Source organism: Centruroides sculpturatus, unplaced genomic scaffold (genome assembly GCF_000671375.1).
Source record: "Centruroides sculpturatus isolate CEXI.00-Female unplaced genomic scaffold, Cexi_2.0 scaffold261, whole genome shotgun sequence".
In the NCBI taxonomy this organism is placed as follows: Eukaryota; Metazoa; Arthropoda; class Arachnida; order Scorpiones; family Buthidae; genus Centruroides; species Centruroides sculpturatus.
The window spans coordinates 90,667-118,628 of record NW_019384426.1 but is presented as its reverse complement, the minus strand read 5'-3'; the positions used below and the strand labels follow the sequence as shown (position 1 = coordinate 118,628).

At 30.4% G+C, this 27,962-nt stretch overlaps 1 protein-coding gene and 1 long non-coding RNA gene across 5 annotated transcripts; one reads left to right on the top strand and one right to left on the bottom strand.

Annotated features, from left to right (window-relative positions):
• Positions 1–18: 18 nt before the first annotated feature.
• Positions 19–16,355, top strand: LOC111619573. 3 transcript variants are annotated; one of them, XR_002755789.1, is made up of 4 exons: positions 19–85; positions 155–284; positions 373–521; positions 15,948–16,355. It is a non-coding gene; the product is annotated as an uncharacterized LOC111619573 (long non-coding RNA). The 3 variants fall into 3 exon arrangements; XR_002755790.1 differs by lacking the exon at positions 15,948–16,355 and adding an exon at positions 10,499–10,871; XR_002755788.1 differs by lacking the exon at positions 15,948–16,355 and having other exon boundaries at positions 373–1,058.
• Positions 5,460–27,688, bottom strand: LOC111619568 (core histone macro-H2A.1-like). 2 transcript variants are annotated; one of them, XM_023361315.1, is made up of 9 exons: positions 26,981–27,688; positions 20,738–20,844; positions 20,408–20,653; positions 19,522–19,614; positions 14,580–14,670; positions 7,723–7,812; positions 7,481–7,655; positions 7,234–7,405; positions 5,460–7,167 (listed from the first exon to the last, which is right to left on the bottom strand). In XM_023361315.1, exons 1-8 carry the CDS (start codon positions 27,150–27,152, stop codon positions 7,243–7,245), a joined length of 1,137 nt encoding a protein of 378 aa, XP_023217083.1. In that variant the 5' UTR covers positions 27,153–27,688; the 3' UTR covers positions 5,460–7,167; positions 7,234–7,242. The 2 variants fall into 2 exon arrangements, with proteins under 2 accessions (XP_023217083.1, XP_023217082.1); XM_023361314.1 differs by having other exon boundaries at positions 5,460–7,151; positions 26,981–27,686.
• Positions 27,689–27,962: the final 274 nt, after the last annotated feature.

Genomic DNA, 27,962 nt, shown 5'->3' with positions numbered 1-27,962 from the left:
TAATTCAACAATAGAAGATGCAAATTAGATGCAGAAAAAAGTACGAAGGGAGTAAGATGCGTTACGTCAAAGAAGTTTTATACAGGTAAATACAGTAACTTTGACATTGAATTGTTATATATATATATATAAGAAGAAAATAATTAAATTTAAGAAAAATGCACTTAAATGTGGTCGATTTTGATTATTGCAAACACCGAGAAGGTACCGATACTTCCCTAGAATCTTAATAGGCAAATTAGCTGATGCGTGATGTAGCTCAAACGAAATCAAAATTAATTCAGGTAAAGACTAAAACGTTTAAACTAATATTTTAAAATTCGTTGGTATGGATTCCAAAGCTTAGTATTGACACTAAAATTGATTTAATAGGTGTAAAATTATGAACACAACAAATCGAGGACACCAGTTAGAATGGTGTCCTCGAGGATCAAGAAAGTGCTTTATAATTCTGAAATGTATGAAAATATTACAGACGTAACGGCCCGTACATGGAAGGAAACGTTTGTTTTGAGTCAAAGGTAAGAAAATTGATAAGGATGTGGAGAAGCAAAATTTTGTAATAGTCCATGGACGAGGATCACTACAAGAAGCGAATGGATAGTATTGTAGCTTGATGATCCATTTAAGAGCGTACCAAAGTCAACTTTCTATGAAAATTTGACTCCTGAAAATTGAATTTTCTAACCCAGTTTCCAAGAAATCTTGTAGATAGGTAATAAGCGAAGTATGAATGTTATCAATGCACCATTGATGTTTCTTAGATGAAGTATCACATGTCATACTTCGCCTATGAGGTACAGTACGTGCTTCATATGTGAAGTAGGCTATTACATCCAAACTATGCCAAATACATGTCACTTAACCATTCATTTATAACAATAGCCGAAACAGTACTATCATAGATCAGACTATTCGATTTGATACGATGGGTCGCCAGTACAAGCATGGTTCCTTTGACTTTTTTGTTCCTATCGATATTCTCTACAGGTCTATTAAAGTCCCAATCGCGTCATTCGGTCCTAGAACTGGTACCATTGGGGAATCAAGTAAACGTTGTTTACTTTCTAAATATTTCTCCTTTTCTTTAAAATATAATTATAAATGAACAATTTGTTTTGTAAATATCGCCACATTTTGATATTTTTAAGGGGCGTATATTAATTTACAGGTCGTTGCTGTATTATAAATTGATCCTTCGGTAGTGACGCAATATTGATCCATTTACAGCGCGTTAATCTAGTGGGCTACGTGAATCTTTACGCGATTTTCTGTATATTGCATAATTAATAATTTATGCAAATCTCCTTCTATATCCACATTTATGAAGTTATAATTAGCTTTTAACGAATATTTAATTATTCGTGAGAATTGTTGAGACTGTCCTACAGATGGAACGAAGTCATTCTTGTGGGGTTTTTGTGTGTGTGTGTGTGTAAATTTGAGGTTCTTCGGATAAAGTAAAGATTTTCTGGAGAATTTAACATTAGTATGCATCTATTCAAACAACGACGTTACCTGTTTACGCCAATACAGTAGTGAAACCAAACGCAACACGATTTACTAGTAACATACTTGACGATTTTTCTGTGCCATTTGAATTGGCTGTTTTCAATCCAACCCGCAACAACCCAAAGTATTGCAAGTTATCCCGGTATAGGGGAATCTTGCAACATCCCTATAAACTCGTTGCGATGTCCTAAGGTTGCCGAGAAAGCTAGAATGAAAACTACTGATTCAGATTCGTGAAGAGAGAATAAAGTCATCATCAAATTTTAACTAACTATGCACCTATTTACTGCAGTATTTTGCAGAAAAATCTATCTTGCATCAAAAATTAGTGATTTTTTACATACTTTCTGCAAGTGGTAATTGGTTCTGCAATTGGAACGATTTGCTTTCTTGTACCGCCCTTAAAAGTATGATTTAATTTTCCTGTTTCAGGTTATAAGAAACCCATCAGTAATTTGTGTGAGTAAATTTCTTCTTAGAGAAAAGAAACTTCGTATTTTTGGTAACGGATCGTGTTTAAGTAATAAAAGAATTTGAAGAGATTAAATTGAATAGTGCTTTTAGAAATTAACCTTTCGAGCCGTATTTCTCGTACGCATTTGGCAATAAATTCGAAGATACGTGGACTGATTTAGTTCCTCTATTAAATATTTGTAGAATTAAAGTTTGTTTTGATTATTATTAGCTTTTTCTTAGCTGTACTGTATTACCAGTCGACCCCCCCTATAACACCGTTGATTATTCCGTTTTATATGAATTCCATGTTGTAAGAGTCACTTAGATTTTACAAATGTGTTCCTGGCTGTGGACGGCTCAGGTATTCGTGAAATCTAAGTTACTCGTACAACATGGAATTCATATAAAACGGAATAATCAACAGTGTTATAGGGAGGTCAACTGTATTTAGTGTTAAGTTCCTTGCAATATTGCAAAAATGTCTGCGTGCAGGTATTGAGGGATTGGGAAATCAAGGGAAGAGTACGTATTGAGGAATTGGGAGGTCGAGCAAAGTGCAGAAAATAGTAGCTAAGATAATATCTAATGTATTTAGGATACTTTGATTAATAAAAGTAAACAATTCTATATTGTATAAATAATTTTAAAGTCTAAAGTTTTAAATGGAAACATTGAATTCCTTATATTATTCCCAAAAAATTCTAATTTATATACAGACTTCCATTTTAATTCTTAGAGAATATATAAAATGCTTTTCGAACCACATCAGTTCGTCGTTGGGAGGTCGAGGATACTTGCGATAAATTAATGCTATGAATACTTGTAGAATTGATTTACATCTTCCGTTCATGGACTAACACGAAGATTACGAGCATAATTAGAAGTCTCTCCGAGAGACCTTTGTCTTCAGTAGAAAGAGAATATTTAATGACAGTATCAAATTTAATTGAAATATTTATTAAAACCTTACAAATGCTCATTGACAAAAAGTTATGCACCGAAGAGAGTGATAAAATGAAACAAAACCTTCTTAGTACCATCGTCATTAAGTTCTCACTAAGTGATTATAATATCATTGCAAAAGGTCAGTTTCCTGTGCAACAATTTAAAGAAACGTTTAATACCTTGTAAGACTTCTTGTCTGGATATGTGCAGCAATACGATCGGGAATGGACGCATATGGGCATTTATGCTATTCTGCCGTACAGTTGATCACAATATTCTATAGAACGAAGCCAGATGGTTTCACAAATGCTTAACGGATGCAAATCTGGAGACGGGAAACACCAAGAAATTACATGACAGCCATTCCTGGGAAACCCTAGCTGTGTATGGCTGTCCGTTATATTGCCGAAACACGGCTGTTTGCAGCTGTCACTAAAGGCAAAACACAAAGATACAGGATTTCCTGAACCACTGCTGTCACTGCCCTCACACCATTACTAAGTAGTAAGAGATAGTTCTCCAGACTGGCATTCTAGCAGTGCTGCTCGACAATAAAAACAGGATTGGAGAGCTTATCAGTGGACATAACACAGTGGTCTTCCATTACCAAACATAACTGGAATTTGTCACTAAAGATATGTGCTTCAAGTCCATAGCAGTCAATGCTTTTGTCACTGCACCAATGCAAACGAAGCTGACAATGTTGGGGTGCTAATAGCAGGATGCACAGCAGTCACCATGCATGCAAATTTGCTTCTGCTAGTTGCCTGCCAATAGCACGGGAAGACAGGATTCTGTAGTGAGGTTTCCAACTGTCTCTGTGGACAAAGATGTCATTGTACTGTACATGCTTATCTCACTATCAGACAATTCTTTCTCCTGTGGTCTCTTGGAGATTGAGCCTGCCTGCCATGTACATGTGCTTGAACAAAGCCTTGGCACCAACACCACCTAACAGTTGGGTCGGAACAACTCGGGTGATGGCAATTTGGTAAAATGGCCATCTTGCTTCTTTCGGCCCAATGGTGCAGCTATTCTCAAATTCCTTCAGCTGTGTGCAATATCATTGACTGCATCACATAGGCATACTTGGTGTTAAAAGACCTCTAAACAGCAGGTACACTGAAAATTCTGTATATGGTGAGCCTCTGTAGCCTTTTTACAGGATACTTGAGTAGTGATTTTAAGATACTGATGGCATTGACCACAATTGTAATGATTTACATGCCTGCCTGAGATATAACTATGTTGAATTTTCCAATATAATTCCAATACAATTCTATTTGGGTGTGTAACTTTTTGTCAAAGAGTATAATAGAGTCAAACCTTGAGGAAGGTCCACGTTTAGCATATATTTGTTTGATGAACATTGAGAAATTAGAGAATTTTCAAAAAAATGGAAAACAAATTACTTTTTAATATCATTTAGTATGATGTATACAATCTATACTGTTCATTGTTCCAAAAATTGATTTGATCTGTACTTATCTAATTGTTGGATAATGTGGATTATAATCAATTTAAAATGTTTAAAATGTCTAATTAAGTGGTTGATCGGTAATGAGAAAGCAATGTTTGCAATTGTCAGCAATAGTGTAACAGTGATGATTTTGTACATTTATTTGATGTAGCTTGAGAATTTTAAAGAAGACACATCAAAATAAAATAGTACAACTTTATTCTTAGGTGGCAATACCTTGACAATGGCAGCAAAACAAATTTCCCATCGACACTACAGGTGAAGCAGATGCACATAGTTTGGCCAAAAGAATCAATAATTAACTGTCCGTCCGTAGACGGGTAGAAAGACACATTGACAGCAGAAGTTTATTTAAAACGAAGGCGAACTTCTCTATAACCGAACGCTTGAAGCCGTATTAATACAAACACCTAAAAAGAATAATGGATGAACATGCCACCGCACACTTTCCAATACAAGAGCTAAACGGTCATCATCTAAATATGCCCCAACAAAATACAACTGCCGTACAATACGACTTGCTGGGTACGATAGGAAGTGTATGGTAAAATTACCCTCGTGTTTTAGAGCTATGCTTTGCAATAAGTTTTCCCCGTGACTAGCAGGTGTTTCCAGTCTTATTGGGATGTTAAGGCCCCAGAACAATTACTCGAGTTGTCGATTTATATATATATATTTTTTTCTCTGTCGGTGTGATGGAATGATGCACATGATCTGATGTTGAAATGGTCGAGAAATGCAGTAATTGTGTTCCCTAGTTTCAGAATTTAGAAAAAGTTCTTCACAGTATACATTGCTAAATGCTAAGAAACACAGTGACAAAATTAAAATTTTCTGTTCCATGTGAGTCAGTCGGCACAAAGTTTATCGTTCTGTCGATCCAGATGATGAGTGGTAGATAATATCTTACAAATCAGTTTAGTCTATAAATGTATGTTCTGATGACACAATCATACACTTCATATATGTTTGTTTCACTGTCACTATCATAAGATGAACATCCAGTAGTGAAAGATGATAGCTGGTTGTTCCTTATATACAACATGGTATTTATTTTTCTTTTCTCGTACCTTAATGACAATCACATGCACTGTACCACTGTTCTAAATATTCATTCGAATGTATTAATCTAATTGCAAAAACCCGACCACAAAGTGATGTATCAAACTGCATTCGTTCTAAGATCATTTTGTGTGAAAATATGACTCGACAGCACAGAGATATCTTTTATGATATACAAATTATTTTAGGATCCTTTTGCTAGTACAATTGATTAAACATAATAATGATGGTTCTTTTTAGTAAAATTTGGTGGTCCCAATGTTTCTTTTGTGAAGAGTGCAAAACCGCGGCCTTTGCAGTTTTTGTAGTATTTATTTTGTCTGCAAAATGACACACAGAATTCCGGTTACATTTTTCACAGATGGATTTGAACCAAGAAAAATGCTAAAATTATAATTTTTAATGGCAAGAAAGAAAATTTCTCTCTTGCAAATTTGAATAAAATTTACAGCAAACAGAAGCCAATTCGCATCATCATTTGCATTGCTAACTATTTCTAGCTAGTTCAAGAATGTTTATACTTCTGATAAGTGGAAAATTATGTCAATAAAAGTGCTAGATATTTACAAATTTTTATTTAAAAATATTTTAAAGGTAATTTCTAAAAAGTAAAAGTATATTTAAGAATAATATTTCTTCTAAATATTGTACCAAAGTATTTTTTGCAAGAATTAGTTCATTGGCTTCTTATGTGAGCATATAATTTTTGATATGTTGCCTTCATGAGTCAATAATTTAAGTAGCAACACTTACAAAACTAATATTTCTAACTTTTAAATGCATTTTTAAAATTGGAAAACTTGTAAGGAGATTGAAGACAAATTCATCCAACAAATTGGCTTCTGTTTTGAGAAACGCCCCTCTAAAGTTAAAGAACTGACTTTTTTGTGAACATTTAAAACACACTGTATTGGGGACCACCAAATAAAATAATCCATAGAAAAATCACTATCCCAATATCATTAACAAAATTAAATCCAAAAAAATTTAGGAAATTATTTCCTTAATTATCAACATAAATCTTTGGTTGTCCACATTCATAACATACATATATATAATTTTATATATATATAGTATATATATATATAAATTTATAATAAAAACATTCATTTTTAGCAAACCATGTAAATAATAATCAACAAAATCTTTTATCTTAAATAATTACACTCAAATCTATCTGTTTCCCTTGGATACATTTCCCCGACAGACATAACTTTCAATCTTCTCAACATAAACAAGAAAAAAAGAAATATCTAAAAACAATACATTGGTAATAATTTTTTTCTTTTTGGAATTTAAAACTGTGCACTGCACAATTCCACATTGATTCTGTCAAAAATAAAGATAGAAAATGAACAAAATATAACTGAAAGAAAAACAAAATTCTATAAAACGAAGTGGCAGTGATGATTCCAGTTACGTAAACATTTCCATGGTCATTCACACAAAAGTTTTTTGTATTTTGATAATGGATCGTATCATATGAATGCTAAAATTATCAGTGATTGGGCCAATATAGTTTGTCACGGTCATACAAAATCGGATGTGATGATTTCCATTTTTTTTATCTTTTTTTTTCCAAATGACAGACAAATATGAAAGAACCCTCTTCCCATCAGAAACACTTAGTTTAAAGCTCTCTCACTAATATCGTTTGACAGAATTTCTGACAATATATGATGATTTGTTGAAATTACTGAAATAAGAATAAGCTATCGTCAGAGTCGAAGTATATATCATGTTCAGTATGGAGTAAATTTATTATTTAGTATACTTACAGAATCATGTTATGAATCCAGCTTTGCAAGTTCACTGGTGTAGATCCCAATACTCTCCATATCATGGAGGACAAAGTAGATCTGCTTCAGAGAACTGGACATAACATTAACAAAATAGTTAGATATAGCTTTCAAAGCTGCTTGTGCTGCCTGCTGTTTAGGGAAACTTGCACTATAAAAATAAAATACAATGTTTTATTTCTTATTTTAATTATGTTAACATACAAAAAACACTTATTTGTCATACTTTCCGCTACTGAGCGAGGGAATGGCCAGCGATTTCAAATTCTTCTCGTCGGCAAGAGATAAGCTGTTTTTGACAGCTTTTTCAAATAATTCGTTAGCATTGGTACTGCCATAAGAGGGTATATTGCAGTGAATCACATATTTAGCTGGGAAATTATGTCCAGGACAAATAGCAGCTGTTGCGACAATTATTCATTAATACACAAGACAAATATGAACAAATATAAATAAGTTTTAATTTACCTCCAGCTGTATCTAAAGGACCATTTGATGCCAATAAATCTTTTACTTCTTGTTGAAACTCTTTTCCTCCTGCTTTTTCTAAAGCAGCACCTAAAAAAGTTAATTCAATTAATTTTTAATGAAATTTTAATTAATTAAAAATTATTTAGATGACAACAAACTAATATTAAGGTATGTAGACAATTAATAAATTATTTGGAAAGGTAAAGTTAAAGATCTATAAAACCTTATGAATTAAACATTAATAAGTGTTTGATCAATATTTTAAAATATGGACATTTGAAATACTGTTCTAAAGCATTTCTTGTAAGAATTTAGTGAACTGAAGAAGAGCAAAAAATATTTTTTTGATAAATAAGTTTGGTTACCTTAAGAAGCAGTCATTGGTCTCTGCCAGTTATTTACAATTTTGACAAAATAACACTTTGAAAATTCTTCTAGCATTTGTAACAAAATTAGTTGATTACACTTAAATTCAGTAGATAATCTCATCTCACCTGAATTCTTAACGTAGTATACTGGAGATCATATACCTGCTGTATGCCAGTAAGTATGCCTGCTTTTACCTAATCTCAAAGATGCCATTGACCAACAGGACTGTCAGAGCTTAGAGCCAAAGCAGAGTCCATTGTAGATAGCCTGATCTATGAAGTTTTGTCATCTCTGCTGTTGATTAGCATCCAAATGCAATTACGACAAATTACAGTTAGTTATCATGTTTACACTTCTGTGTAAATTTTGTTAATGATATCTGATTGCATTATATCAGGCTCCTGTATAACTTATAAATAAATTATGATGAATACAACCATATTTATTTCTTCAATATCCTTAGCATGTATGATTCAATATTTTTGAGATCAAAATGAAAAATTTTCTTAAATCCTAACACTTTTTGGAATTTTAGACCATCCTCAGACACCAAATCCATATTATGCTTCTATTGTCTAGTACTTTCAGATCTCTATGTAATATATCTCTGTAATCCAACAAATGGTAGACAGACTCACAGCAAATTTTCAGTTAGGAACTACAATTTTATTCTCAAAATTGACAAATGCATTTCATGTTGGCGCAGTACATCCCGACCCCTTCTCAGTGCTAATTTTTAAAAATAATAAAAAACAAAAATAGTCAGTTCATGACAACAAATATATCAACAGAAAAAATTTTTTCTGTTGGTATATTTGTTGTCATGAACTGACTATTTTTGTTTTTATTATTTTTAAAAATTAGCACTGAGGAGGGGTTGGGATGTACTGCGCCAACCTGAAATGCATTTGTCAATTTTGAGAATAAAATTGTAGTTCCTAACTGAAAATTTGCTGTGAGTCCGTCTACCATTTNGTTCTGTATTTTATTTATTAATGCATTTTTAATAATATATGGTTAATAAGAATCTATTTTAAGCTTACAAACAAATAAATTTTAGTTTTTAATATAGTACAGAAAAAAGTAATCTAAATTTACAAATTCATGTATGTACAGTACATACTTGTAAATGTACATGTTTACAATTTGGTAATGTTTACAGTACATTGCAGACTATTTGTGAATGTGGTTTGCTCTAAGACATTATAAAATAAGATGATTTTGTAAGGTTAAATAACAAATATAGTTATTAAAATCATCTTGAGACAGTAGAAAATAAACTAATTTATATTAAATTTACCAATATTGAGTGGCGCTGACAACGACGCCAAACGGTAGATATTGGAACTACCGTGGAAAACTCCAATATTGAGCACTTAAAGACTGCTAAATAAGACGACAACACAGTCACAGATGTTTTCATGTTTCGTTCTCTAGGATTTATGATGATTATATTAACATTTACTGTAAATGTACATATTTTAATACGATTTTATGTGCTTTAACGCTTTTCTACTGATATTATGACTTCAATATTTGTGGCAGACAGACATAAAGTTGAATAAAATGACTCAAACTTGATTTTTATTTTTCCATATATTTTTTTGACAAACGACGTATAATCAAGAATGACATAACTCAAGATATACCTGTATACAGTTCAATGACACTACCTGATGCTTAGAATAATGGATTTTTCTTTGAAGAAAGTCTATGTTCACAGGACTGAAAATTTGCAACAAAAGTGGCAAGATGTGATTGATATTGATACTGATTACCTACCAGACTGAATTGTAATTATTGTTGAGTTTTTCATAATGCCTTAATTTCACCTTTACTACCTGATAGTAAGTGCACTCTCTATTGGAAGAATGTCCTGTTGTAAACTGAAAAATTAACAATACTGAATAGAATATGCAGTCTTATTCTATATTGAAATAATACTACTATACAACACACACACACACACACACACTTTAATAATAAAATGAAAAAGTTATCAGGATTTATTTCATTAATAGTCTCTCTCTAATAGTAAGTGCATTCTGTTTATTAGAATAAATATGGTATATTTGAATTTAAAAGTTTTGGTTGAAAATCAGTTTAAAAAATAAAAATAATGGAGAAAAATTAAAAAAATCTACACTATAAAACTAATTTTTCTCCATTCTTGTTTTTATTTTTTAAACTGATTTTCAACCAAAACTTTTAAATTCAAATATACCATACTTATTCTAATAAACAGAATGCACTTACTATTAGAGAGAGACTATTAATGAAATAAATCCTGATAACTTTTTCATTTTATTATTAAAGTGTGTGTGTGTGTGTGTGTGTTGTATAGTAGTATTATTTCAATATAGAATAAGACTGCATATTCTATTCAGTATTGTTAATTTTTCAGTTTACAACAGGACATTCTTCCAATAGAGAGTGCACTTACTATCAGGTAGTAAAGGTGAAATTAAGGCATTATGAAAAACTCAACAATAATTACAATTCAGTCTGGTAGGTAATCAGTATCAATATCAATCACATCTTGCCACTTTTGTTGCAAATTTTCAGTCCTGTGAACATAGACTTTCTTCAAAGAAAAATCCATTATTCTAAGCATCAGGTAGTGTCATTGAACTGTATACAGGTATATCTTGAGTTATGTCATTCTTGATTATACGTCGTTTGTCAAAAAAATATATGGAAAAATAAAAATCAAGTTTGAGTCATTTTATTCAACTTTATGTCTGTCTGCCACAAATATTGAAGTCATAATATCAGTAGAAAAGCGTTAAAGCACATAAAATCGTATTAAAATATGTACATTTACAGTAAATGTTAATATAATCATCATAAATCCTAGAGAACGAAACATGAAAACATCTGTGACTGTGTTGTCGTCTTATTTAGCAGTCTTTAAGTGCTCAATATTGGAGTTTTCCACGGTAGTTCCAATATCTACCGTTTGGCGTCGTTGTCAGCGCCACTCAATATTGGTAAATTTAATATAAATTAGTTTATTTTCTACTGTCTCAAGATGATTTTAATAACTATATTTGTTATTTAACCTTACAAAATCATCTTATTTTATAATGTCTTAGAGCAAACCACATTCACAAATAGTCTGCAATGTACTGTAAACATTACCAAATTGTAAACATGTACATTTACAAGTATGTACTGTACATACATGAATTTGTAAATTTAGATTACTTTTTTCTGTACTATATTAAAAACTAAAATTTGTTTGTAAGCTTAAAATAGATTCTTATTAACAATATATTATTAAAAATGCATTTATAAATAAAATACAGAACTGGGAATGGTTATTTGTGGTTTAGCCTAGTGACAAGTAAATTTGGAGACAAGTAAATTCGACTTGCGTCATTTTTCGACTTAAGTCCTCTCCTGGAACCAATTACCAGCATAAGGCGAGGTATATCTGTATTGGCAATATGGTTCTGCAGAGTATGAGAATAGATGGTATTCAGTCAATGCCAAGTTTGGGCTGTAAGATGGATGAGGCAGAACTTCCTAGCACAGACTGAATGACTACTCTATGGTCATCTTTGCTCTATGTATTGATGTGTTGTGGTGGCAGTATCAAACTGTCAATTTTTGAACAAAGTTGTTTGGTCTTGGTGTTCAAATGTCCAGTTGTTCACAGTAAAGCAGCTACATCATGATGACATCAAACAGATCATTGCATTCTTTGATCACTTTTGGCACTTTGACATTTGCAACAGTTGGTTGACCTTTGTTCACTCATGAACACTTTAACAAAAGTTTTGCAAATGAGATTGTAAGCCTTTGTTGTGTTATGGCCACTTTTGAAGTGATACAGCAATAGCATGCAAATGTGTTCTTTACAAAAGTTTTGTATTGTCAGACATTGCTGATGCATCTATTTTCAATAAAATATGTGACAAAACCCTCTTTGTTACTCTACTTGTATACCCATATCAAACATTATAGAACAATTTTTTGTAGCCATTTCTAGAAAAAATCAAAATGTTTAAATTTCAGCTTTAAAACCTGATATTAGAAGGCACAGTCTATAATGTTTCTCATCTTACAACTGCATTGTTTGTTAGATGGCATTTACTATTAAGAAATACTGTTTATTAGAATAAATACNCTTTATGTCCGTCTGCCACAAATATTGAAGTCATAATATCACTAGAAAAGCGTTAAAGCACATAAAATCGTATTAAAATATGTACATTTACAGTAAATGTTAATATAATCATCATAAATCCTAGAGAACGAAACATGAAAACATCTGTGTTTCTGTGTTGTCGTCTTATTTAGCAGTCTTTAAGTGCTCAATATTGGTGTTTTTAGTGACAAGTAAATTCGACTTGCGTCATTTTTCGACTTAAGTCCTCTCCTGGAACCAATTACCAGCATAAGGCGAGGTATATCTGTATTGGCAATATGGTTCTGCAGAGTATGAGAATAGATGGTATTCAGTCAATGCCAAGTTTGGGCTGTAAGATGGATGAGGCAGAACTTCCTAGCACAGACTGAATGACTACTCTATGGTCATCTTTGCTCTATGTATTGATGTGTTGTGGTGGCAGTATCAAACTGTCAATTTTTGAACAAAGTTGTTTGGTCTTGGTGTTCAAATGTCCAGTTGTTCACAGTAAAGCAGCTACATCATGATGACATCAAACAGATCATTGCATTCTTTGATCACTTTTGGCACTTTGACATTTGCAACAGTTGGTTGACCTTTGTTCACTCATGAACACTTTAACAAAAGTTTTGCAAATGAGATTGTAAGCCTTTGTTGTGTTATGGCCACTTTTGAAGTGATACAGCAATAGCATGCAAATGTGTTCTTTACAAAAGTTTTGTATTGTCAGACATTGCTGATGCATCTATTTTCAATAAAATATGTGACAAAACCCTCTTTGTTACTCTACTTGTATACCCATATCAAACATTATAGAACAATTTTTTGTAGCCATTTCTAGAAAAAATCAAAATGTTTAAATTTCAGCTTTAAAACCTGATATTAGAAGGCACAGTCTATAATGTTTCTCATCTTACAACTGCATTGTTTGTTAGATGGCATTTACTATTAAGAAATACTGTTTATTAGAATAAATACAATTTGTTTTTTGCAACTTATGCCTTTACTTATTTATAATTAATTACTGGAATAAAAAAAAAATGAACATTTTTGACCACATTTATTGCCTATCTTCAGCTTCAAAGTATAGAATAGAACAAAAATGTGTGTAAATTTTAATGAATATATATTCAAGAAAATAGGCCTAGGCTGTAAACATTTAATTATTTCATTCAATGTTATGTGAAATATTTGGTTTAATTCCATTGAAACAAAACATATAAGACAATATTTAGAATATATATTATAAAAAATATATAATTTATTAATATATTATCTAAAATCTAAAAAATATTATAGAAAAAATTTAAGCACTCAGATTTGCATGTATCTTTATGAACACTTTGCAGTAATGTTGTGTTACAATCTTCTATGACATGTGACAAATGATCATTCTATTACAGGAAAATGAAAGATAAAGAAAAATTTTGTTTCTGTAACAATATGATCATTCATCACCTGTTACATTATAAAATGTTTTAACTGTGTATTCGTGAAGATGGATATGAATCCAAAATCACTTGAAAAAATGATGAAAAATATAAAGCATAAGTTCATCTGGTACATCACAGAAATAAGACTGGTGCTCTGTGAACTGTTTATCAATAGAAAGTTATTCTAAATTTTTAAATTTATATTCTTTTCATTAACAGACATACATAACTCATATACAAGATTCTCCAAAAAGAATGCTACATTTAAAATATGTTAATTGTACTCCAATTGATAGAGTAACTGTTTGAATTTCATCTACCACCTGCAAACATCTTTTTGTCTACTTCCTATAGAAAGTGCCATAAACAAAAATAAACTCCACGACAGAGAAAGTGTTTTGTGTTCTGCAGTCTGCAAAGGCCAAATCAGTTGCCACTATACAACAAGAACGTTTGCCTTACATGGTGGATCACTTTGAATTTGTAAAACTCAAAATCATCAAAAATCACATTGCACAATGTTTACAAGTTTGATTTAGTGAGACCATAAAACAATTACTCTACGTAGAGTCCTAAAAGCAGCAGACAAAAAGACATTTGTATGATACAATAGATGAAACTTGAACATTTACTCTATTGATTGATGTACATTGTGTACTTCTCAGGTAATAATTAACATAATGACAGTAATTGAAAATGGTAGCATTCTTTTTGGAAGACCCTGTAATAGTGTTCAGTATAACTGAGAAATCTCAAGAAACTGACAAATGGAGTCAGGAATAATATAGAACACCTTAAAACAAACATTTCTTCTTTGTTTTTATATATAAAAAACAATTTTGAATTAAAAAATCAGTATGAGTATCAATTGTGTAGTTTTTGGATACTTTAAAATGTATATAGCAAAGGTTCTTTACCAATTTCGCCTCCCATGTAAAACGATCCGTTAGTCGGATGGAGCACAGCATCTGCAGAAACACTGATTGCGTCCCCTTGAATGACAGTCAACTGTAAAAATAAATAAATTTATATTATTATAAAACAGTAATCTAGTAATTTATACACATTTAAATAAAATTATACAGTGATACTATAAGGTATGGCTTGTTGAAACTATGAGATGTTAATATATTTACAAACTTTTCTATTTCATGAAAATCAGTATCTATATGCATTTTAATTTAATCTTTAACTGAATTAACTGCTTAAAAATTCTGCTTGTTGGCTGAAAATGTATGAAAGTGCCAGAATATATTATAAAAAAGTGAGTCATAAGAAAGCCAAACAATTACTGGATTAAATTAGGCTGCATTCCCACTACTAATAATTTAGTAGTGAGATTTAATTTGGTAATCGTTTGGCTTTGATATGATCACCAGACTTTAAGATGTTTATATATGTGAGTCATAAGTAGTAACATGTACAAAAAATGAGTTGTCAAAAAACAAATGTCTGAAACATGAGGAACACCTGTATAAATTTTCCTGTAATGAAATACAAAAAATACACATTAATTTAAGGACACATTAATCTTTCAGGTTGGACCTTTTGGGTGTCGTGATTCTGTGAACTGATTTTTGTTAACCTTTTTTAAAATCTTGAGTGCTTGAAAATGAATAACTTTAATATAGACTAGTCATAAAAACCATAAAGTTATTTTTCCCTATTTAATTTGATATATAATAAATATTTGTTGATACAGATTTGATTATTCGTAATATAAATATAATGTACACAAATGCAAAGACCAATTTTTTTAGCCTTTATTTATAATTGCACCATTTGAAAAATGCACACTCAATTCTGATTGGGTAATTGTTTATTTACATTTGATTTATTGTTTTGTCCTTTGACAAAGATATATGATATGTGCAATAAAATTTTAGTTTTTTTGTTTTGTTCTGCGTATTTACCAGAATGGCACATAATTTACACACTATAAAAAAAGTGCATTCATCTGCAATAATTTTGTGTTTCTACTTATTTACTTATTTGTGTTTACATTTTAAAAGGACTAAACATTAAATTATTTAATAACAACAGTAATTAATAACTTCTATTTAACTAGAGAAACAATCAACTTAATCAAAATACCCAAACTCCAGCAGTAACATGTAATATTAGCACTAGAATGAACATTTTTGGAGTTCTTATGCTTTCACAGTACTAACTTCAATGAAAAAAATTGTTGGAAAAAGCTTTTTGACAACCTTTAGGAAAAAATTCAATAAAAGTTGCAAAATTGTGATATCTATTTCAAATTTCTATCTTAATTTTGTCAATAGATGGAGCTAGAAGCATACTAATGTGAGAAGTCAGGGACGCAGAACTAGGTCTATGCTTACTTGACATGCAATTGTAAGATTGGCTCACTGTTGTCTAAAGGATGGCTTATCTACTAAAAATATCAAGTGTAGAGGGACTTAAGTTGCTAGTAAAAAGGTGGAGACAATGATTTCACAATTGCGTCTCCTGTCAGGATTCCTGACACCAGCTAATCATATTTTAACGCTGATTAACACACGTAAGCGAGGAATTTTGAATAGGTGGAATGCAAGTACTTGGAGTAGACTGAGGCATGGATATAAGTCATCAAAGAGACCATATTTAAATAACATAACAAGAATATTTAATGGAACAAAAATATTAATAATATTACAACTAAAGGTGATTACAAAATAATATATATTGAACCTATTTAGAGAGAGAGAGAAAATTCAACCAACTAACATTAATCTATACCATGAGAGAGAGTTCACAAGAATCTAAATAGATCATACTACCTTCCTGGAGACATTTAGGAATTGTAACTTCAATGATTTCTCTATTTTACTATGATCGAACTATATGACAGTTTCTTCTTTTGATGCACTTAGGTATGTCATATGGTGAACTGCATTGAATAGTATGGAGAAACTCCTGAACAGTATGGCAAACTCGTCTACATTGTATGGAGAACTTGTTGAATATTATGGTGAATTCCGTCCTCTGAACTTCGTAGAACTGCCTATATCATATGGTAATCTCTTTCTATGGACTGCATAAAGTCTGTATGGTAACCTCTTCAATGGACTACCCTGAATGGTGGAAAAATGTCCCTTTTATATGAGTCAATGGTCTACAGCTGGCCAAGTCTCGTGTGTGACCGTTTCTGATTCAACTTACTAGTCATCGAAGAAAGAATTTGGCTGAAAGTTAAATAGTTAAGCTACCATCTTGTGCTAGGATTAATAACTGGAAGAATTTACTAAGTTCTAGAAGAAATGCTAGATCCAAAGTGGGACTCAACTCAGTTAATTTATGTGTAATGTGCAAATGTATCATCACACTTAAATTCTATAATCTGAGTGATTAATAATTAAGCTTATATCTAACCTAAAAATAATCCAACTTTATATATAATTGGATGTTAAAAATCAGGTTATGGTTTATATTTATGCTTGTAATGAAGTTTAAATCAAATAGTAAAAAGTATATTATGGAAATTTGTGTAAAGAAGAGTACTAAAATTTGTTGGATTCCTTGTACACATGTTCAATAATGTACTTTTTGTTAGTTGGTTCTAAATATTTTGAGGTTAATGCTAAACTATTATATATAAAAATAAGCAATTTATTAAGTTTACTTTGTTTATTTTCTTCAAATAGTTTATTGAGAGATTTAACATTTTCATTGACTTCTGAATATTAACTAAAAAAAGTTAATTCAGTAATTCAAATAGAAATCCATTTTTGAATTTGAAAAGGCTTCTAAATAATCATAAACTAAACTAAAACAAAACTAAATCAATGTGTTAAGTCTGCTTAAATTTTGCATTCCAATGTTGAAAGCCATAGAAAATCTGTAGTTTGTATGCTTTCTGATAGTAAAATGTATAAAGTTCTGAAAAATACTTAATAAATGTTAAATTGTAAATATTAAATTTAACAAGTGGTCTAAAGTATAGAAGTTAAACAGTCAAACTTACAGAAATCAGAATGTTTTAATATTTATATATATAAAAATGAAACCTCATTAATAATTGTGTAATCTATTTCCTAATATAGAATCAATGTATTGCACAAAGACTGATTTGAACTTTTTATACCTAACAATAATTTTATCTCATTAAAACATTTAATGTATTGTTAAAACATTTAACAATACCATAATTTAAGCATACTTATTTCAATGGTTAAATATGCTTTTAATTTTTACATAATTTGTCTCTACATACAATGATCTTCAGATATTTACAAAGAAATTAATATTTTGTATGTACAGTATATTCTTTCCACCCTGCGTGCATTAAGAGGGCCTTTTTCCATATCCACTACAAGTTTGGCCCATAATGGGGTGCCTGGATAAGGAGGAATCTTCATTCCTCAGCATATATCTGGAAGAAAACCACCCTTTAAAATTCCTGGGGAGTATCTCATCTAGATACAATCCCAGATCCTCCAGAGTGCTAGGTTTAACTGCTTTGGCCATCTGGCCAGCCAAACTACAACTTAAACAATGTTCTCACTTGGTCTTCTGCCATTTATACTGTATAATGCAATTGGATGTTTCTGTCTAAATAATAACTTCATTATACAGTAATCTGTCTATATTTGATGTCTTAATATAATTTAATATATGTAAAACTTGTAAGTGCAATTATGAAACAGTTATAATTAGGAAACCATTGGAGACAACAATGTATGGTTTGATAAGTTTAAAATACAGTATTTACTTCTGGTGTCAATTTATACATGGATTGTCCATTTTTCATTTGTTAAACATTAGATGTTTAAACTACATAGTTCTTTATTTCTTTTTAAAAACTTCAAAAAGCAGCTTCAAGATAATGTTGAACAGCTCTTTAAAGTTCAATGAATTTTTGTCTTAATGAACAAATTGAAAAGAATAGCCAGTTGCCTGGTTTTCTATTAATTTCAATGTTTCCCACGAGATACTCACCCTGTAAAAAGTCATATTGATTTAAGATAAGCATTCAAACTTCAGTTTTAAAGAAATATTAAAATATCTCCATTCCTTTGATGAGGATAAATGCCAAAACATGTTATGAATTAAAAATTAAAGAAAAAATTATAATGTAGTTATGAGTCTCTTGGAAACTGATGAAATTATATGAAACCAGACAACTGGATATTATCATCAATTTGTTCATTAATAATGTTGAATAATCAATATATATTAACATTAACTTTTCTACTGATACCAACTTGCTGTTTATGGAACTAAACTTTTTTAAAAATATTTAACAAGAATAATTGTGTTAGACTACATAATTTAATGTCAGAAATGGATGATCAGTATTTAGTAAATATAAAAACAATAAAAAGAATGACGACGACGATCTTTTGCACAGACAAAAAAAAATGACAATAAACTTCATTGACCTCTTTATGTAAACTTCTGTGAAGCTTAGAATTGTGCTTGTTATCAAATTATGAGTCTTTCTAGTTGTAATAACTATGACAGATGCTACGTGAGCAAAACTGTGGGCTTTGTTAAAGCCTACAAAAAGGGAACAATAAAATTTATCATCATTTCTCATCTCTGAAAATTACACTGACCTTCTTTTTGAACCAATTTAACAATACTTTCAAAACAACAGAACACGATCCTCCTGCCGATGGACACACAGATAAAATTTTATCAATCTTTTTTTCTTCCAAGTATGACAAAATTCAAAAATTTGTTTGTAAATAAACAACAAATATAAATCAGATAAAATCTAAAGTTGTTTATAAATCATAAAATTGAGGATCAAATGTCTATATTTTTAGTGAATTTTTCATGCTGCTTTAAAAACAGCATGTCAAGCTATCCTTGCAACTCTAAGAAAACTGATTAATTATTCTGAAAACTTACTTTTTGGCCTAAAAACAGCTTCTTCTCAGAAAGTATGGTGATTCCTATACCTCCTGACTGACTATTCATTGCATTAAGCATGTCTTTCCCTCCCTAGATTAAACAAATTTAACATTTAATTAATGCTTCCTACATTAAAATAGATTCAACTTATAAATATTTTTAAGAGTTATAGTTATATAGTTTTTAATTTCTGATAACAAAATTATCAAATTTTTTTTACATATATTCAATTTAAATTTCCCATCTTCCATAAATTCAGTCAATATAAAGTTATAATTAAAAAGATTTTTAAGCTTTCCATTGACATTTCCTCAGGTAACACACAATATTAACATTGAACAGACTTTTTGAATAATTAAAGCTAGAGTTAAGCAACTTTCAAGTGTTTTTATAATTTCATGTTAAAAATGTGTTCTATTCAATGTTAATGTTTAGTATTCCCATGGAAATTATTAAATTATTTTAAAGATTCTTCAGTGTGTTTACAGACTTCCCTTCTGTACACAGAGTGAAGAATCTTTATCTTACTGAAATAAATCTGTATACACATTATGGATGTATATAGATTTATTTCAGTAAAAAGAGATATAATTTTGCTTATTGTACAATATAACATGTGTAAGTTATCTTATATACTAACTGAAGATGATTCAGAACATAACCTTACAATATTGTAAGCAATATAGTGCATAGCTTGTGTTGTATATAATTATCTCTTTGGTAAAGAACAATATAATTTATAGAGAGAAATTAAATAGCTATAAAACCATATTGCAAAGTAATGTTTCAATAAAACAGCAAAAATATGTTTAAAACTAAATACATGTGGGTGTGTGCATGTGATTTGCATGCAAATTTTAACAAGATATGTAGAAAAAATTACTTTTCCTTTTCCTTTGGATTTTCCTTTTGGACTAGCAGCAAAACCTTTCTTTGTGCCTGATTTCTTTGGCGACTGAATAATTTTCAGTTTTTTATTAGAAACTGAGCTTGACGAAGATGATGATGACGTCTGGGCAGTCTGTGGTGTTGAAACCACAACAAATTTTCCACCTTTCTTTTTGGCTAACAACTCTGGATGAATTTTTGGTAAAACGCCACCAGATGCAATGGTGACTCCTCGAAGTAACTGAAAGACAATCACTGCATTAACTATAATAATTAGTAAGCAAATATTTAAAGTTCAGTAAGTTCTGCTTAAAATTCTTCTCACCTGATGCAGTTCTTCGTCGTTAGCAATGGCTAAAAGGATATGACGGGGTGTAACTCTTCCTTTCTTATTATCTCTTGCAGCATTGCCTGCTAGCTCAAGAATTTCGGCTGAAGTAATGAACACATGAAAACAAAAAATTGTCCTGTTTTTTACAAAATTATGAATAGAAAATATACTAAACACATTTTTAAAAATCTCTGTTCAATTCTTTGAATAATATACTACTTACCATCAATAAGTATAGAAATAAATACTTACCAGCATTTACTTCTATACTTATAAATTAAATCTGTTTTTTTTATATATTTTAATTATTGATCAAAGAATAACTACAATGGTTAATTCTCATTCAATGCTGCTCAATAAAGTATACTGTTAATTCAAAGAATTTTGAAGCCATATTCTTTGCATTTTGTAAATCCTTTAATTATAAAAATTCCTATTTGAATTGCCAAACTGGCATAGCTCTGTAATAAATTCTAATTTCTGCAGTAACAAATTAATTCCATATCAAAGTTTTCCTGAATTTTAACCTTAATATGCAATTAATTTTCTCCATTTTTTACACAGATTTATGAATAACTTATCAAACTTTAATTTGATTTGTTTTGTTATGCAATTATAATTGAAAAGAATATAACTGGAACTAGGATGAAATGTTACATAACACAGTCTTATACCTGATCCTAAGTAATAAGATTGAGTCGATACAACTTAATTGCTCGCTCGATAAAGTGATATTAACTTACAAAATTACTTGATTGAGTCAAATTTATTGTGTGTGTATTTTTTTTACCAATGAGATATGATAAGTTTATCTATCGCATTCAGTATCACTGTAAATTAGCTAAACTTGATGTGTGATTACAAGTTATTTGGCTGTGTTTTAAAGCTAAAAAAACACCAATTAAATTTGAAATTAATCTATAATGTATTGCATTTTAGTTAAATAAGCTCTCTCTGCCTTACTAACAACAATAATATATTTTTCCCTTTATATTTATATTATTTACAGTAGAACACTTTTACATGCACTTATTCCTAGAATTGTTATTGATTTAAACATTATACAATTAAATATAACAATTTTTATGCATAAAATTAGCATAAAGTGACACTATAAAAGGAAAATAGTTCATCGTTTATTTACATAAACCAAAAACTATAAATGTAATCACATAAACCTAAATCTAAATAGATAAAATATGAGGACAGTTTTTTGCCTTCTGTCCACTTTAAATACATGTTTTAAGCTTAAGTTGATGCTTGCTATAGTTTGAATGAGCATAATGCATAAGAAGCACTGATCTAAGCTTAAAGTTGGGATATGACACCAACATAAAAAAATAGGACTCTTGCTCAAAAAAAACTCAGCAAAATCAATATGCATTAACTTAGAATTCATATCCCTTTAGTTCATAAACCCTCCAGAGCAGCAAACTATACTTGAAAATTTGACTGTGCACAATATATTATTTAAAAAATGGTATAATTTATGTACAAACACAACTGTCTGAGTGAGAGAGAAAAAAATAAACATATTTTACACAACTGCACGATAGTAGGACATTTTATTCTATAGCATTTCCTGTCTGGAGTTCTGTGAACCATGAGAAAGGTTGATTGTGGCATGAGACACACTTCAACAATTCTAGTCTGAGACATGAATTAGATGGCTCAAACTATAAAAATATTTAAATTTTACAAATATTTCTTATCTTATTAATATTTCCTTCTTTTATAATACTGATTTTAAATTTGTGATAATAAAGTTGGGAGTCAATGATGCATGACTTTGCCATCAATAAATTTATATGATAGAGAATATAAAATTAAGATTTCCAATTGAATATCCTTTGCTTAGAGCACTTTTCCTTACTTAAAAACTGTTTTATATTATTTGTTAAAGAAATTGAATTTTAATCATTAATTATACTTTAAAGCAAATTATGCTGAATTTTTAAACTCTTGTGCCCATTTATCGAAACTGTAAACAAAGAGATCAGTTAATTAAAATTTATGTCCAGTTTATAATTAAATTATTCTTTAAGTTTTTCATGAAAATGTTTATCTTTAAATCTAACGGGTTTCAATTTATTTGTTGCATATATCTCTACAACATTAAAAATTTCTATTTATTAATGAAAAAAGTAAAAAGAAATGATTTAGGTATCATAACATAACCTTATTTTCATTTCGTAAACTTCAAAGCATAATAAAAATAAGAATATTTCAATAGTTTTGACCTAAATTTTTCTTAATGCTGATAAATAATCTGTAGGATATAAATATAGATTATTTTTTTTCCTCCTTCTTCTTCCTCCCTCTTCTTCCTAATCAGTTTGTTTAAATAATACAACTAAGATGTAAATATGCTATTAATTTTCTGGAAATATTAGATAAGATAAAAATTTATAATTGATATTCAGACAAAAGAAGGTTGTTTCTTTCATTTGTTGACATCAGCATTGAAAAACAACTATTTTTTCTCATTAAACTGCATAGATGAAGGTAAATATTTACTTAAATGCATTATATTAAAGTGTGTTACATAAAAAGGGTAATAAAATCAAGTCCTGTTTACTGCAAATCACATTAAGCTCGACATTGGACCAATATCACAAACTAATAAGAGTTTAAGCAATTTGAAATGAGATGAACAACTCTTTATCCTTCAATTTTAAGTTAATGAAATGAGAAAAGAAATGTTTGTTTACACCTAATAATATCACAAGTAACTTTCTAATCCTTGTGAAATATGCATAGATTTAACTTGATTATTTAGCAGTCTAAACAATGATTAAATTTTAATTTATTTACTATGTTTAAACTCATTTTTATTAATAAGTTAATTAAACAAACTGCAGTTAGTTTATTTTCTAGATCAATTGGCATTCAGTATGGAAATTCCCATTTGTAGACAACAGAAGGGTTTCACTCTCAAATTCCTTTCATTAATTGACGGTGGTTAAACTTTTGTCACTTTGCAAAAAGAGCTGTGATTCTCCTTATATTAAATGCATCATTTTTTAATGTTTTATGTTGTATTTTTATTTTGTCTCGATGGGAATTAATTTCCAACAATCTGAAAAACTACTCTCTTGAAATTAAAAATTACTAGATACTAAACGCGATTAAAGAATCTTAATAATAATGTCGTGAATAATAAATCTGCAGCAGCCGTTGCAACATAAATATTCAAAATATTGATTATCCTTTTCTTTTTTTTTTAAATCAATTTATAAAGAAATTTAATTTAAAATTAAATTTGTTTCTGCAAATTTTACATTTTCACATAAAAGATCACTTTATCATAAATCAATTATTGTTCTAAATGAATTTATTCATAAATACACAGCATGCAATTCCTAAATCTGATTTTCTTCAGTTTTGCTCCAAAGAAAATTGGATACGAGTGATGCCGATAACTAAATTTTAATTAAATTCTGAAATATATTCGAGAATAATTGTTTGTCAACCTTTGTGCTTGGTTATACTTCAATTGCATGGCGGTTAGACATTAATGCATGAAAGTAATGTGTGTGCAATTTGAATCATGTACTTGACAGATATAAACAAATACAAAATTGTATTTGACATATACTGTAAATTTATGGATATAAAAGCAGTTTGTATATAAATTTGCATCTGTTTAAAGCAACTTCTCTGTATATAAATATTGAAAAAACTAGCTGCAGATATGCCTTGCCTGATTTAATGTGTGTTATTACTCTTAATGTTATATCTAAGCTTAATTAAAGCTTATTATCAATACAATGAATCTCCTTGTTAAAATCTTAAAAAAGTACACCATATTATCAAAATTTTGCCTGATAATTAATCATTAAAGCAGCATTTTGTGTAAAGTATTTAAACACTCGTTTTGGATCATATGCTTTAATTTTTATAAGAATATATATATTATATAGAATTATACAGATTAAAATTATTGCAACTTTAATGTATTCCCAGCCAAGACTTTCGAGATCTTGCGCACATCCTAAAATCCTGTAGAATCATAAATGTCACTTAAAATATCTTTAGAATAAAAAAATATTATCAGATTATATTTAATTTTAAAGAAAATAATAACAATAAGCTGAAATTTTATCATTAAAACAACTATTCACAGTTAATTTCTTACAGCTGGTTTACAGCGTCATACAAACCACTACAAACAAATGAAACAAACACTAGCTTAAAAGAAATGTCCATATTGTACTAGATGACACAAAACTAAGTTAAGATATGACTGATTAAAATGACTTCAAACACTAGTTGCAAAAATGTGATCGAGTTGAATGAACCAAAGTTTGACAAAAATTGAGATTGTCAACTCCTACTGAACTGGTCAAACACTCACTGAAAGGGAAAAAACTGGCAGTTCATCTATACTTTGTAGTAGTTTGCATACCAATGTATACTGTATTACTAATGTATTTAACTGAAAAGGATTGCCAATCACTATCTATTATTTTTGATTTGCAGATTTCTAAAGTTTTCAAAGACATGAAGTACAAGATTGTATTTCTTTATTCTACTTGATACAATGTGCTTCACTCATTGCCAATAATTTGTCTTATTAATATAAAAGAATAATCACTATTTTCATGTATAACTTATGGAGAAGCGTAGTTGACTTTGAAACAGTCTTTAGATAACTATTTTCTCTCAAAATGCTTCGTAATTGAAAGCATTATGCTTTCAATCTTCTGGATCAACAACTTGAATTATTATATTTCAAAATAGTATCATGTAATTTTAAATTCCTTAGAAAATGACTTTTACAATTAGCTGTAAATTATTAATTAAAAACAGTTTGGAAAGTGATTTACTTTTAAAATGTGAAAAATATATCAATTATTAGATCTACAGTATTTAAGATCTAAATCCTCTAAGAAGAAATTATTCGTCTAACAGAAAGTCATTTGCTGTATAAAAGACTTGCCAATAGTTGACTTCAACTATATAAAATGATGTAGAAGCTCTTGGAATAAGTAAAATGTAACTTTGTACAGTCAAAAACAATACATGACTCTTAATGTATAAGATTATGGCACACTAAGAGCTAACTCTTATTAAATGCTAGAAATTTCAGATAAATTGTAACTTTATAGCTACAACAGACAAGAAGATAATCCCAAGAATATCAGAAGTTTTGAACAGCAAATAAAGTTCTAGCTTAAAACTTTCCTATTTGCTGTTCTGTAGAAGAAAGCAGTTAATTCTTACCAGATAATGGATGTTGATTAAACTTAATGTTTTCAAGAAAATGTCAGAGGTTACCTATATATCACTCGTCACATAGCAGAACTTCCAACAGTGCCAAAGTATATTTGACACTGCTAATTTGACATTTATTCAAAGAAGGCCACAAAATGCTAAAGAAATAAAACGACAATTCTGAGAATGCACAAACATCACGTAAGTTATAATTTTGAATTAAAATACTAGAGAATTTCTAGCAAGGAAATAAACAACTAATTGATAGCATTAACTCAAAACTCTTATGGCTACAGAGTTTCTGATAAGATCTTAACAACAATTTTCACTATACTTTTGTACACCAAAGTGATCTCCAATTTGCTCTATAAGAAGCCAAATATGGGATCCAAAGTATCTACAAGTGTCCAAAGAGACAAGAAGACTCAAATATTGCAGAAATACTATTACAGTTATGATTACATAGTAAGATAACTGAGAAACTCTAGAAGTTTTAACATGCCAGACCAAGAGTTAACTCGATATTCTCGTTAAGCAAATGTCGAAAACTTTCTAACTATAATGGTAGCACTGCTTTCGTTATACATCCAAACTCCTTACAATATACTACACAAGTACTCAAAGCAACTGCAAGATTCCATAAACCGCACAAACACCTTTTGATGATCGCACAAATATATAATTCCAAACAATAGAGAAGCTCTATCAGGCAACAATACATTTAACTCCGACACATGGGACAGAGTTAACTCGTCGCTTTCCTCGAAAGAACATTGGAAACAACCAAAGCGGGATAACAAGTGCGTCGCTTTCGTCTTCCAAACTACAACGCCAAAGGAACACTCGCACCACTGTTTACTACAGGAGGAGCCAAATGCAGATCTACGAGGAGGTAGGGGGAGATGCAAAGGCTGCACATGTGCCAACAGAGACCACAGTTTGGATGCAAGATAAGAGAGTGAAGCTGTAAACGAGTAAACAAAAGGAGGAGATTAGGAGCCAGCAATGGGATATACTCACCAGTTAAGTATTCGATAACAGCAGCCATATAGACGGGTGCTCCGGCTCCGATCCTCTGATGATGAGTACCCTTTCTCAAGTATCGATGCATCCTGCCAACAGGGAAGAGCACTCCCGCTTTGGCCGACCTGGACGTCGCTTTGCTCCTCTTCTTTCCGCTTCGGGCAGACATTGCTCGTCTTCACCAATCGATAGCCCGACGACGAATGAATTTCCACTTCTAACTACAATCACTCGACGCTAATCGAATTCTAATCGTCGATATTCGCTCTCTGATCATCACTTTAGCATTATACCGATGATTTAACCGGAGAAAAACATTTCGTACAGAATCAGCAGTAGATAAACACAACTAAAGACTCGATCGTCCGACCTCCTTCGACGATCATTTCGTCGCTTTTCGTCGACGACAACAAATTCCAAAATACTTTCCTAATTAATTCTTAATTAATTATTAAATATTATTTCGTCCGATACGTCATTAATTTCCCTTCGTCGAAGCTATTCAATAACGTATTTTACTATATTAAATTAGGGCTTTTTATTTCTCCCGTTAGGTGGCGTCGGCGTTGCGGGAAGAAGAGACACTGCCTTTTCTTTTTTGTTTTGATTTTTTTATAACTTCGGGAAATTTGATTTTCCTTCTTTTCTCCGTCCTAATGGCTGGCTACGTGAATCTTTTCCCTTCTATGTGATGTATGTAAACCCGTTTTGTGGCTCATTTCTTCCATCCAGAATAAGTTTTGCAAGTTCCCGAACCTTTTCGCTATGCACACATGCTTTTATGTATATAAAATGATGGATTCTTCGGTACACTTATTACGTAAATACGCATTAAATTAAAGAAAGATGTTATTGGCTGTTGACATTGTATTTGGAGTATATTTAAGTCTTTCGGCTGATTTTCAAACCCTCCCTGCTTCAGTTTTTGCTTCTTTTTTGCAATTAAATGTGTTTTTTTAATGATCCGCAGGTTATTTTT

Excerpts from the sequence above, each read along its gene's own strand:
- LOC111619568 (XM_023361315.1), bottom strand. The coding sequence starts at position 27,152 with ATGTCTGCCCGAAGCGGAAAGAAGAGGAGCAAAGCGACGTCCAGGTCG. Across the intron at positions 20,845-26,980 it reads TGTTATCGAATACTTAACTG|CCGAAATTCTTGAGCTAGCA; the intron begins GTGAGTATATCC and ends TCATTACTTCAG. Across the intron at positions 7,813-14,579 it reads TTACATGGGAGGCGAAATTG|GTGCTGCTTTAGAAAAAGCA; the intron begins GTAAAGAACCTT and ends TAACTTTTTTAG.